This window comes from Apteryx mantelli, unplaced genomic scaffold (genome assembly GCF_036417845.1).
Source record: "Apteryx mantelli isolate bAptMan1 unplaced genomic scaffold, bAptMan1.hap1 HAP1_SCAFFOLD_383, whole genome shotgun sequence".
NCBI classification, from domain to species: domain Eukaryota; kingdom Metazoa; phylum Chordata; class Aves; order Apterygiformes; family Apterygidae; genus Apteryx; species Apteryx mantelli.
In genome coordinates this window covers 19,523-33,074 of record NW_027118737.1, presented here as the reverse complement: position 1 = coordinate 33,074, position 13,552 = coordinate 19,523, and the positions used below count along the sequence as shown (strand labels likewise).

Here is a 13,552-nt window from a genome sequence, read left to right as displayed (position 1 = left end):
CAGGTGAGGAGCGAGGAGCTGAGCAGCCAAGTTCACCTTGGCTGGCCTTGTTGGGGGGGCTGGGATGCGCCTGGCTGCCCGTTCGTTTTCCCGCTAAGAGCCGCTCTCCTATGTGTTCCTTCCCAGGACGTGCACAAGGTAACCAACGAAGCGCTGGAGAAGCTGGAAGGTAAGCAAGTGCAGATGCCCGATTATGCCCACAAATCGTCAGGTGCGGCTAGAGCACCCAAGCAGCGAAGGCAGGGCGCCTTGCAGAGCGCCTGCTGTCTAGCTGGACGAGATGTGCATTTGAAGGTCCCCAGTGGCAGGAGAGACAGGGTCAAAAGTCGAGGGGTGCCGCATGCTCGAAAGGCGCAGTGACTGACAGAGTGTGTAATGTAGGGGGTGGCTGTGTTAGCTTTCCTTTTCCACAGCCTTCTGGGCTAGTTGAATGAGTCCCTGCTGTGTGTTGCAGGGGGCTCATGCAAGGAAGACAGAGGTGACTATCACTGCTGGAGATGTAGGAACACGTAGTAGCACTTCTCCGGTTGACAGACCCACGACAGGCATCTTTTTCTTGAGAGAGGGGGGAGAACTGTGTTGGCACAAGTACTGACTGGATGGTGGTCAGGAGAAACAGGTGTGAATGGTGTCCCTTCCGTCTCCAGAGAATTGCCTCTACTGCCATAGGCAGGAAGCACGGCCCTAGCTTTCATTGGCACTGCTTAGTGAGCACAGGTGGGCACTGGCAGCCAGCACTGTTGACTTGCCTCCAACTTAATTTGCCAGACTGTCCTGGCGTGGCACCAAAACTCTTTGCTGACTCCGTGAATCGTTACTTTGGGGGGAAAAAAATATAGCCTTCGTTTTCCATAGGGAAATTGGGGGCTGATTGCAGTCCCTGGAGATGCCATGAGGTAGCAAACAAAGCTAGAGTCAGATATGCTCCCTTGCCCTCCTCTAAGCATGTCTCCTGTCCTCTGCAGTCAAGAGCCCGGTGCCCAGAGCAGCAAGCAGAGGCCAAGCTGCAGGCCCAGCCCTTCTCTTATGGCACCGTGCCTTGCTCAGGCTACAAGAAAAGAGCCGCCACCGTGAAGCTGAGCCCCTGGCAGAGAACTGCTGAGTGTACGTGGTTGCTCACTTCAGTTAGCTCTGAAGGCCCTGGGGCTCAAAAAGTGTCAAAGCAGGCACTAGACAAGGCTGCTGGTGGCTGCCAAATCGCTGCCTCCTGGCTGGGACTTCAAAGAGTTTCATACTTGGTAGGAGACATTGTGATTTCCGAGGATTGCCTCTCTGCTGAAGAGGAGAGCAACTCCTGTTTCCTGTCAGGTTGAGCTTGGCCTGGAAATGTGGCGCTGCCTTTTCTACTGTGACGTCACCGACCGCCGTTGACATCACAAGCCATCGCCGCTGTGTGAGGTAGCAAGAGCAGGGCGGCAGCTGCGGGCTGCCCCTGCCGCTTGCTCACTCTCTGTCGTGACGGCAAGGAGATCAGAGCGCTTTTGGGCCACAGCTGAGCGAACAGGGTGCTTGGCAGCTGCGTCTCTGCACCTATGTTCAGAAACCGAGGCCAAGACGTACGCTGGTACGGATGTGCTGCTTTGGAGAGTTTTCGGAAGCCTCCTCTCTTTTCCTCAAGTGCCTTTTGCACCTAATCAGCCTGGGGTGGGGGTGTGTGTGGGGGATGGACGGGGGAAGAGCACAAGGACAGCCTCCGAGCTCAGTGTAAAGCTGGCTGAAGGCAACAGCAGATAGCGCGTGCCCTGTGTGCCTCAGACCCTTTTCTTTCTCGTAGGCAACCTGCGAGCCAAGGGCCTGTTCTCCAGAGCCCTGGAGTCTACGGGCAGGACCAACGCCAGCTTCAGCGTCCAGGTAAAAGGAAGCTGAGACGATTCTTAAGTGCAGCTCCCTCTGCTTATTTACATTCGCAATGCGGATCGTTTCATGGAAGGTGAACGAGGTGGTCAGAGGCAGAGCAGGAGCTGCCAGAAGCCCTGGCCGTAGGCTGTGCCGCAAGGTCCTAGGGACCATGACAGGCAGCTCTGCTCATGAACTAAGAGGCCGACCCTCTGTAGCCCTAACAGGGAAAAATGACCTCATGAATTAGTGATTTTTGGACTGAAGGGAATTCATTTCCCTTGCCCTGTGCTGCTTGCAGCTGCAGAGCAACTGACAGAAGCAGGAGCAAGTGCCCGAAAGAGGAGAATGCCTCCTGCCCTCTGCTGACACCAAGAGGACGAGTAGAACCTTAACATAGAATTCTGCATGAGCTCACTGCACTTTTTGCATCTTGACTGTTTTTCAGGAGCTTTCGGGCTCATCTTGCATTTCCTGCTGCTGAGCGTGATGTTTCCTCAGCGCTTTGTGCTCCAAGTTGTGGGCACTACTGCAAGGTAAAGCTGAGGGAGAATCTTTTCTTGCGAGTCGGGGGAGAAGTGTATGGGCGCAAGCACCGATTGGATGGTGGGCAGGAGAAAGAGGTGTGAATGATGTGCCTTCCGTCTCCAAAGAATCGCCTCTACTGCCATAGGCAGGAAGCACGGCCCTAGCTTTCCTTGGCACTGCTTCTCCTGTTCTGGAGTTAATCCTCCATCCCTAGCTGCTCAGTTCCAATGCTCGCCCTCCCGAATGCCCCATTGCCACCGCGGGTGAAAACTCGACCACTGGCTGGAGCTCGTGCGGGAGCAGGCCACTTCCCAAGTCAGGAATGGCAGCTGCAAGAGCTGCAGTCGCTACTGCTGCTCTGGAGTGTGCTTAGGAGCTGCAGAGCTGCAGCCAGCTTCAGCCTTCTTTTCCTCTGTGCTCCTCCATAGGCAAATGAAGGCTCGGAAGACGGTTCTGCTGGTGCTGCTTGCTCTGTTTTGCTGCCTTTTTGGTGAGTGTCTGTAGAGGCTGCAAGTAACGGTGGCTCTTTACGAGAGACGCAGTGCTTCCTTCTGCCTGGGTCCACGTAGACGGCTGTGGCCAGAGGAGCGCAAGTAGGAGCAGGAGGTCCCTGAGAGAGGGGTGGCCCGCTTGCACGTGCCTCCGAGCAAGGGGAGTGGGGATGGGAAGAGGGTGCCTTGCTTTTGCCCAGAGCTGAAGCCAGTTCTCCTAAGCCTGGGGAGAGGCAGTGGCTAGCCTGCCCTGTTCGCCCCACGAAGTGGAGAAGCTTCCTTCAGGAGAAAGGAGCATGTCCCGGGGAAGGACTCTTCATCTGTTCGGAGGCCCCTCTTCCATCGTTCTCTCTTGCCAAGAAGAAGAGTGGAGAGACAATGATGGCATGTGTGCCCGACCCTCGGAGTGGAGCAGGCAGCCCTGTGGAGGGAGGCAGCTGGTTAAGGTCTCACGAAGCGCTAAAAAAGCCCGGGAGATGCCCAGGGTTGGCTTGCCACCCTTCCCAAGTAGTCTGCAGCCTCAGAAGCGCTTGCATGCCTGAAGCACTGGAGCCCTGCTTGCACACAACTCTTCCGGCATGAGCAAGTTCCAAGTGTAAATAGAGCTTTGGTTTGTGACTGACAGGTGTTTACCACGTGGGGCTGCTTGATGGCGAAAGCATCTGGACGAGCAGAGCAGCATCGAAGGCCTGCATCTTCTCCTCTTTTAAAGCTGTCTGCCAGCAGGTGACCTTCTGAGTGCCTCAAATGAAAGCTGCTTCTGCCAGCCTTAGCTCAAGGGCATCAAGTGCGGCTTTGTTAAAAGTGCCTTTCTTTCGGGGGCTAGGGCAAGGTCCACGAGCCACATTGCCAGGTCTGTCAGGTGAAGGTGAATTGCTCTGGGCACCAGACATAGCAGAGAGCTGAACATGCTCCGCTGTTCTGCAGGTGTGGGTCTGTAAGTTTCTGCAAAGCACTGTGTTGCTTTTGAGATCTTGAGTCTTTTGGTTTGGCTCATTCTTTGCCCAGCCGTTCAACGTAGCAACCCCTAAAAAATAGGTGTGTGTGTGTCTGATTAAGCAAGCAACTTGATAGTAGAAGGGCTTTTTAAGAATCGATCTGTTGAATTGCAGGAAATTTCAAAGGCTAGATGCTTCTCGAATACCACACTAGGCAGTGTGAATTGTGTTCTCTTGCCTGGCAGTCTGTCGTGATCATTTCCCAGTGCATGATAGGGGAGTAGCGGAGTCCCCGGAGGCACGGTGTCTGTGCCTGTTTGCTTCCCGTTGCTGTAAAGGCCGTAGAGCTTCATTTCTGCAGTAGGCCTGTTAGTGTTTGGACTGAATGTTGCCTTTCTTGTCCCTCTAGGAGGAGTTTCCTCTCTCTGGCGTGCACGTGAAGACGCAGAGGTAAAAATGATTTCCTCTTGACTAGATGATGCTCTAGAGGAGCTCCAGTCCCGTCTCACACCATCTTCACGTGACACAATTCCCACAGCTCTTCCCCCACTGCCCTGTCTGCCTTTGCGCCTTGCCTTTCTCGCCGGTGGTCAGCTCTATGTCGAGGTGCCTTCGAGGCCTGGAGCAAGCCCTGCGTGAGCCCCTTAGCTAGGGCTGGGCTGTTGGAAGCTCCACCTTTCTGCTGCTTGACAAGGGGCATAGGGGTAGTCGCCATGCTGCAGCTGCTTCTGCAGCTCTCAGCCACTGATGGGAGTCCAGCCACCTGATGCTGCCAGTCACCTCAGGGAGCTTTGTTGCCTCTCTCCCATTCCCGTGGCATAGCAGCAGCCCGCCAGAACAGTGGTCTCTGTCTCTGTGGCGCACTTCTTCCAGGCAAGCGGATGAGGTGTTAGGAGCAGTACTCGGTGAAATCGAGACCCTCCAAGGACAGCTGCGTGAGCTCCAGGAAGTCCTTCACGCTCTGCGATGGAGCACAAAGGACATTGCCCGGCGCGCTCTCGGCGAAGCCCTGAAGCAGACTGAGCTCCCGGGCATGACAGGACAGGTAAGGGGCCATTGCAGGAGGCTCTCGTCAGAGATTTTTTTTCCGCAGCCCGGCACGTATGCTAGTAGGGTTCCCTGCCAGAGGCAGCAGAAAGGCTTGTGCTGCTGCAACAAGTAGGATGGGTCTCTGCAGTTGCTTCTTCTGTGGCTGCACGCTCCTTGCAGGGCAGCAGAGGGCCGCAAAGGGAGTTGCACTTGTCTTCAGCTCCTCTTCCTCTCAGTCTAGGTATCATCTCTGGTAACAAACTGGAAGGACAGTCCCTGCAGCCCCTATTTCCACCTGCTGCTGATGTGGCAGCCAGTTCTCCGGGAGACCTTGTAACGCAGCTGCCTGAGTGGCGCCTGGCAGCCTTGGGTTCACGTTGGCTTTGCTGACGCAGGGGCAAGCCGCTGTTCCAGCCAGGGTTCCTGCTCTCCTGCTCTGGGGAATGCAGTTGGAAAAGGGGCTGGGTCATAAGCGCTGTGGGCCATGAAGGCTCTCTCCTCGGCCGTTTGCTCGGCCTCCTACGACCCCTGTGCAGGCACTGTCAGCACAAGTGTTCTGCCCTAGAAAAGGTGTCCTTCAGCTCCAGGAGGAGCTCCTGCAAAGCAAGGAGGGAGCTGGTGGCGAGCCAGAGAGAGGCCGCTGCCAATGGCCTGCCCCTGTGCATTGTAAGAGGAAGAAAGACGTTCCCGCAACTTCAGCTTTCGGAGCGCTGGAGTGAGCAGCCCCGCTATTCTGATACTAGCCAATGAGAGCCGAGCAAACCTGGGAGCTTTTCAGGGAATTGCCAAGCTCCTTAGGGCAGAGTGCAACAGCCAAGTTCACCTTAGCTGGCCCAGTAGGGGAGCTGGCATGTGCCTCCTTGCCGCTAATACCTGCTCTCTTTTGTGTTCCTTGCCAGGATGCTCAGAAGTTAATCGATGAAGCACTGGAGAAGCTGGAATATAACCAAGTCCAGATGCCGGATTTTGCCCGCAAAGCATCAGGTGCGGCTCTAAAGGCACAGGAAGAAGCAAGCCAGGGCACCTCCTGTCTATGCTTAGGCCTATGTTAGCTTTCCTTTTCCACGGCCCATTAGCACAGCTGAACGAGTCCCTGCTGTGTGTTGCAGGGGGCTGACGCAAGGAAGACAGAGGTGACTATCACTGCTGGAGATCTAGGAAGACATAGTAGCATTTTTCAAGTTGACAGTGCAGTGCAAAGAGGCATCACGGTGGCAGTGTTCATTAGGACACAGCTATGCGGGCATCCCTTGGTTCCTCCTTGGGGAGCCCTATGTGGAGTCCATGGAAGTAAGAGTGGAGGGAAAGGAGGCAGGTAGCAGGGCTGCGACTGTTCACATACAAGACGGTTGTTCAAGAAGTCCTTTTCTCTCTGAGTCTGCCTGGCGTTCATGCATGTCAGGAACTGAAATAACTGTCGTAGGGGAGCGTCTCTGTTGCTTGTCTGAGGCCAGGTGCACAGCCTGCGTGGTTCCTGAGATGCTCCGGATAGATCACAGCCCTAGAAACAGATGCAGTCCTCGAGGGAAGGCAGGACTTGATGGGTGCATTCGTGTTTCAGGGGCTACCATCGTGCATTCCAAGACTTCTGCCTCCTTCCGCAATACCAAAGGAATACTCTACTGGGCTGGGCTGCCATTGCTGCACTCCATGAAGTCTCCTGAGGTTCTCCTTGAGGTAGGCCCAGCAAGAAACAGAGAGCAAGCAAGCTGGCGGGGGGGACCAAATGCACTGTTGAGAGTTTCCCTTTGCCACACGAACAGTGTGCATTGTTCTTCTTTCAGCCTGCAAATCAGCCGGGAAACTGCTGGTCTTTCGCCGGGAGTCAGGGTCATGTCTTCATCAAGCTGCCTAAAGCAATCTTTCCACGAGCTGTTACTCTGGAACATATTTCAGTGAGAGTGTCCCCTGGAGAAAACATCTCCAGTGCTCCAAAGGACTTTGCTGTCTATGTAAGCGGTTTCTAGAGTCGGGGGGTTGTGAGGAGCATTTCTAAGCCTTGCAGCAAGGGCAGCGGCGGGCGGGTGAATAGAGGTCCCGCAATGCCGGGAGGCTTCTCCCAGGCCTGTGACTTCCTCCGAGCCTGGAGAAGAAACAAATTGCTTTGAGTTACTCCATTTCCTTTACACTCCTTTCCTTTGTGGTGTGCACTTGAAGCAAAGCTTCCCATTTCGGGGGCCACGCGGTACTAAATGAGCCCTGAGTTACGGGAGTTGGCACACTGGCTCTGCCACGACTCCTCCCAAATAATGAAGCTTGCCCCTACTTGCTCTTTCCTCCTTGGTGCCAATTCTCTTTCCTGCACACCCAAAGTTGCTCTTCCCAACACTGCCACCTAGGCCTCATTCTGGCCGCTTCGTTAGTTCCCCTAGGGAAGCTGCGTCTTCCCACTGTGTACCTCACTCTCTTGTTTTCTCCCCCCCGTCTTTGTGTAGGGGATGAAGGCAGAAAACGAGGAGCAGGGGCTGTTTCTAGGAGAGTTCACGTACATGGCTGCAGAACATGCCTTTGAGACTTTCCAGCTGAAGGTACGGTGAGGAAGAGGCAGGAGAAGCGTAGGAGAGGAGGAAGAGGAGGAGAAGTGTAGCTGGCAGGGGAGAAGCTCTAAGTAGTCAAAAGATAGAGAGGAAAAGACAGCTGCTTTCTTCTCATTTCAGAACGAGCGCTCTGACTCCATACAATACGTGAAGCTGGAGGTGCTGAGCAACTGGGGCCACCCGGAATACACATGCGTGTATCGACTGAGGGTCCACGGTGATGCGGTACCCACCGAAGAGGACTCTGCGTGGCACTCTGCTGGAAACAACAGAGTTCACTGAATAAAGCCTGCAAGATTTGAGCAGCGGTGGTGATGGGCTACTTAGTGTGCCTTTCCCGCCTCCTTTTGAGGCAGACTGCTCTGTCCTTGACGGCGCCTCTTGAAATCCTTCTTGGCACTCTGATCGACTCGTTGCCGTAATTAAGATGTCACCCGCAGAACTGGCTAGGCCTTCGCCAGTCCTTCCAGCATTTTTCGCGCACAGCGAAGGGCTATTGCTGGAGAATGAGGAAACCGGGGAGGAAACGGGGGAAACCAAGAGAGCTTTCCTTAAAGTGTAAATGCAGAAATCCTCCTAGACTCGGAGGACAGTGGGAGAGCAAAGCAGCAGTTTGCCAGGCCGTTTTAGCGAGCCACTGCTGTCCCTGGTTCCTTATGCTGTGCGTGACGTGACACGTATGGGCTGCAGGAGGTGGTTTCAGAGGTCAGAGGGACTCCCTGACCAAGGTCTTTTCAATATTCCACGCATGGACTATGGAGGGTGGAATGCTTCCTACCAAAATTTACTTCTTTGAAGAGAGTTGATGTTACACTAGATTCTTGATTTGGCAGAGTGATACAGCAATGCACTGCAATCACAAGACAGGTAATACGGGTCTCAGTTCCACTGAGCCTAATGCAGCAATTGCAATGGACAGTTCAGTCACAATACCGATGTGATTCCCGTTACTGCTCTCTATAATATGCTTGTTATGGAAAATCAGGCTCGCCGGCCTCCATAACAGGGTCCGACCCTAGGTTCCTGCTGAGGCAGAAGTTCGAAGTCAGATTGGAGAGAAATAAAATTTAATGATACACGTGCGGTAATTACAGCTTGAGCTGGTGCCTCCAAAGAGGGACCCCGAACAAAGAAATCCCTGGGCAATTAGACCCTTACAATCTAAATTCCCCACCCCTTAAGCGATAGTTTGGACCAATAGTAATAGTTAGGTCTGGGGTCTTCCCCTTCTTCACTGGGCCCCTCCATTGTCCCTAGGCAGGCTGCTGCTTATCTTCAAGGTTGGCTGCTCCTGCTGTCAGTGTAGCTTCTTTATCTCTCCAGCTTGAACCGGCTCTGGGGCCCCCCTTTTACTTATCTAAGTAAAAGTTGACAGCAAGTTCACAGCCTGAGGCCTAAGGCTTCAGCAAATTTAGCTACTAATGCTAAGCAAGTTATGCTAAGCAATTAATTCTAGACAGCTTCAGTTCAATATTCTCTTAACAATGCTCACTATTGCGACATAGCTGTTTATCTAAAACAAAGGCCAGCCCCGGTGCCCTTGGTGTTGAGATAAAGTCAGCTTTCTGTGCAACAGCTGTGGACAGTCACACCCTCCATGATCCCAAGAACTTCATGGGCACATCCCCCTTGCCCATCTCCTCTGAGCCTTCCTCCATCGTAGGGCTGTATTGGTCGGTCACCTTCCGCTCCTTGGCTCAGACCAACAGTTAACGATTCCTGCTGTTGCACGGTGAGCTTAATACACTCACCGTATGAGTGACCAGCCCTCTTGCCTGTGCACGGTGAGGGTCAAAACATTGAGATACACACACACACACACACACACACACACACACACAGATATGTATATATATATATACATATATATGTATGTGAAAGTGGTAATTTACAATAGTTTAGTATGTGATTTAACTTGAGGTGGTATTTCATTCATGCGTACTACTGGATTTTTAAGAGAAGAGATCCATATCAAGGTTACAACAAGGAACACTACAGTGATGATTAACAGCATGAGCATAGGATGTAACATTAGTCCCAGTACTGGTTTCTACTTTTGCTAATGGAACCAGTTCATTATTATCACACATCACTTCCACTTCTCTCTCTACGAAGCGTTTTCCAGTTTCAGACAGATGTTGAGTAACCTTGGTGTTTTGTTTGACAAAGTTGTCTAGCTGATGGAAGGTTTCTGCAAGTGTTACTGAAGTACTAAACGCTGCAAAGTAAGACATCGTCTGTTCAGTCAAATGAGAAGCTAACCCGTAAGTCTGCTTGGTGATTTGGTCGGAAACATATGTCACCTTACAACGGCAAACGTTGCCAGGTCCAAAATTTACATCGTCTTCGAAGTGACTAGCTTTGAGGGCGCGTACACACGCACATCCCAAACCGTTGTCATAGCCTCGTGTCTCCTTACCATGGCTACGTTGCTAGATGCAGCTACCAGATGACTGTTTCATACTGCGTAACTCTGAAGCTCTAGGCATGCTAGGGCAGGTCCGTCCTCGACTGCATAGCCAGTAGGTGTGAAGTTTACGAATCTCAAAAGTGTCATTAGTATTACAATGCAAACGATCTCCTGCCACTGTAGGAACCCGTTTCAGTCTACTGTCAAATCCATGTGCAGCTTCCCATCCTGTGTTGCTACAAATAGTTCCATTTAGATTAACTTTAGATCTGAGGGTCGGTGCAACACTCTTGCCTCCTACCAGGAGCTTCAGACAAGAATGCACCCAAAGACACCAGCAGAAACCAGCAGAAACCAGCTGAAAGCAAGGTTAGGAACAAGACACCTTTGTCAAGCAAAGGAATGAGCCAAGCCGAGACCATATCTGGAAAAGGAGCTCAGAGTTCATGGAAAAGGCACCTCTTCAGCAAGCACTAGGGACCACCAGAGACCCCCATAGAAGCCCCCTGGAGACTCAGCCCGCATGCGTAATGACTATGTAAATATGATAATTAGTTCCAGGAAATAGAATGAATATGTCTAATCATTCCGGGAAATGTAAGGCATATGTATGTGTCACCGAAATCGCCTTTTGGTAACATATGTAACAAAGCACTATAAACTTTGGCTAATGCAACACGGGGCGTGCACGTTGGGCGGAGCGATCCCCCGTGCACCCGGCGCTGTAATGAAGAGAATGCCTGCTTCTTAATACTACCTTGGTGTTAAGGAGTTTTACTGCCGATTTCGGTGACAGTAGGGTAGGGCGATAGGACAATATTGTACTGTCCTGTATCATCTACTTGCCAAGTTTCACAGAGTACTTTGCCTTCCCTGACCCTGGCAAACTGTTGTCCTTTTGACATGTACCGTGTCATTCTTTGACATGTACCGTGTCAATCTAACATCGCTTCGTGCACTGCAAACGCTGGAAAGTGCCATCAGAAAATGCCCACGAATACCTTCGGTATACGAGCTAGGGAAAACAACGACAACAAGCATCCAACAGCCTTCTCACTTATGGCCCAGGCAAGCCGCAGGGCGAGCAACGTGGGATACACCTCAGAGCGCGGCGCGCTGCGGCCGCAGCCCTCCCGCTCGGGGGCACAAGCGAGCGCGGCCGGGGCCGGGGCCGGGGCCGGGGCCGGGGCCGGGGCCGGGGCCGGGGCCGGCAGAGGCGCGGTGCTTGCCGCGAGCAGCATAGCAGCGGCTGCGGGGTGCGGGCGGCTCCTTGACGGCGCTCCTCATCCCGGGGACCTGCCTCAGGGAGAGACGAGAGCGAAAGCCGGCCCGGGCTGCGCCCCCCCACCGCCGCGCGGCTCCGCGCCAGGCAGCGACGCCCAAGGGCTGCGCGCTCCTCGCCGCCGCGGCCGCCCAGCTCCCTCGCGACCCCTCCGTGCACCGGCGGAACCGACCGGCCCCGCGCGAAGCCGCCCAACCGCCCGCCGTCCCCATGGCGACGGCGGCGGCGGCTCAGGGCCGGTCGACGCCCCGCCTCACCCCGCCCCATCTGCAGGGGGCGTGGCCTGCGGCCAGCACGCCCCGGAGCCGCGGCGGGGAGGCGGGCGGGGGAGGCGCGCAAGCCCCGCCCCCCGCCATGTTGCCTGGTGGTGGCTGGCGCGGGGGGGTGTCGCGGCCCCGGCCCCGGCCCCGGCGGCGGTGAGGGCCGAGGCGCAGGGCAGCCCGTCCGCTGCCCTCCTCAGGCAGTCCGCAGCTGGGCGTGGGCCCGGCACGTGTGCTCAGCGGGGGCTGCTCTCGGGGGCGCAGGCTGCCTGCCGTCGCGGCGTGCTGGCCGGGCTGGGGTCGGCTGTGCAGGCCCACCGAAGCGCAGCAAGAATACTCCCGGCCACGGAGGGATTTATGCTCCCCGTCGAGCCGTGTGAGGTTTGGTGCCTCTGCCCTTCGCAGGGCGTAGCAGAAGGCGTCGCGAAGGGTGTTTTTGCTCTGTGTGGTGCGCTCTTGCTAGGCAAGCAGGTGAGGAGCGAGGAGCTGAGCAGCCAAGTTCACCTTGGCTGGCCTTGTTGGGGGGGCTGGGATGCGCCTGGCTGCCCGTTCGTTTTCCCGCTAAGAGCCGCTCTCCTATGTGTTCCTTCCCAGGACGTGCACAAGGTAACCAACGAAGCGCTGGAGAAGCTGGAAGGTAAGCAAGTGCAGATGCCCGATTATGCCCACAAATCGTCAGGTGCGGCTAGAGCACCCAAGCAGCGAAGGCAGGGCGCCTTGCAGAGCGCCTGCTGTCTAGCTGGACGAGATGTGCATTTGAAGGTCCCCAGTGGCAGGAGAGACAGGGTCAAAAGTCGAGGGGTGCCGCATGCTCGAAAGGCGCAGTGACTGACAGAGTGTGTAATGTAGGGGGTGGCTGTGTTAGCTTTCCTTTTCCACAGCCTTCTGGGCTAGTTGAATGAGTCCCTGCTGTGTGTTGCAGGGGGCTCATGCAAGGAAGACAGAGGTGACTATCACTGCTGGAGATGTAGGAACACGTAGTAGCACTTCTCCGGTTGACAGACCCACGACAGGCATCTTTTTCTTGAGAGAGGGGGGAGAACTGTGTTGGCACAAGTACTGACTGGATGGTGGTCAGGAGAAACAGGTGTGAATGGTGTCCCTTCCGTCTCCAGAGAATTGCCTCTACTGCCATAGGCAGGAAGCACGGCCCTAGCTTTCATTGGCACTGCTTAGTGAGCACAGGTGGGCACTGGCAGCCAGCACTGTTGACTTGCCTCCAACTTAATTTGCCAGACTGTCCTGGCGTGGCACCAAAACTCTTTGCTGACTCCGTGAATCGTTACTTTGGGGGGAAAAAAATATAGCCTTCGTTTTCCATAGGGAAATTGGGGGCTGATTGCAGTCCCTGGAGATGCCATGAGGTAGCAAACAAAGCTAGAGTCAGATATGCTCCCTTGCCCTCCTCTAAGCATGTCTCCTGTCCTCTGCAGTCAAGAGCCCGGTGCCCAGAGCAGCAAGCAGAGGCCAAGCTGCAGGCCCAGCCCTTCTCTTATGGCACCGTGCCTTGCTCAGGCTACAAGAAAAGAGCCGCCACCGTGAAGCTGAGCCCCTGGCAGAGAACTGCTGAGTGTACGTGGTTGCTCACTTCAGTTAGCTCTGAAGGCCCTGGGGCTCAAAAAGTGTCAAAGCAGGCACTAGACAAGGCTGCTGGTGGCTGCCAAATCGCTGCCTCCTGGCTGGGACTTCAAAGAGTTTCATACTTGGTAGGAGACATTGTGATTTCCGAGGATTGCCTCTCTGCTGAAGAGGAGAGCAACTCCTGTTTCCTGTCAGGTTGAGCTTGGCCTGGAAATGTGGCGCTGCCTTTTCTACTGTGACGTCACCGACCGCCGTTGACATCACAAGCCATCGCCGCTGTGTGAGGTAGCAAGAGCAGGGCGGCAGCTGCGGGCTGCCCCTGCCGCTTGCTCACTCTCTGTCGTGACGGCAAGGAGATCAGAGCGCTTTTGGGCCACAGCTGAGCGAACAGGGTGCTTGGCAGCTGCGTCTCTGCACCTATGTTCAGAAACCGAGGCCAAGACGTACGCTGGTACGGATGTGCTGCTTTGGAGAGTTTTCGGAAGCCTCCTCTCTTTTCCTCAAGTGCCTTTTGCACCTAATCAGCCTGGGGTGGGGGTGTGTGTGGGGGATGGACGGGGGAAGAGCACAAGGACAGCCTCCGAGCTCAGTGTAAAGCTGGCTGAAGGCAACAGCAGATAGCGCGTGCCCTGTGTGCCTCAGACCCTTTTCTTTCTCGTA

At 54.7% G+C, this 13,552-nt stretch overlaps 1 protein-coding gene across 1 annotated transcript; it reads left to right on the top strand.

Annotated features, from left to right (window-relative positions):
• Positions 1-1,773: 1,773 nt before the first annotated feature.
• LOC136996413 (SUN domain-containing protein 3-like) lies at positions 1,774-7,676 on the top strand. Its single transcript, XM_067317335.1, has 11 exons — positions 1,774-1,851; positions 2,285-2,372; positions 2,793-2,854; positions 3,481-3,581; positions 4,203-4,243; positions 4,667-4,838; positions 5,722-5,806; positions 6,384-6,499; positions 6,607-6,774; positions 7,258-7,350; positions 7,480-7,676. Exons 2-11 carry the CDS (start codon positions 2,326-2,328, stop codon positions 7,639-7,641), a joined length of 1,047 nt encoding a protein of 348 aa, XP_067173436.1. The 5' UTR covers positions 1,774-1,851; positions 2,285-2,325; the 3' UTR covers positions 7,642-7,676.
• Positions 7,677-13,552: the final 5,876 nt, after the last annotated feature.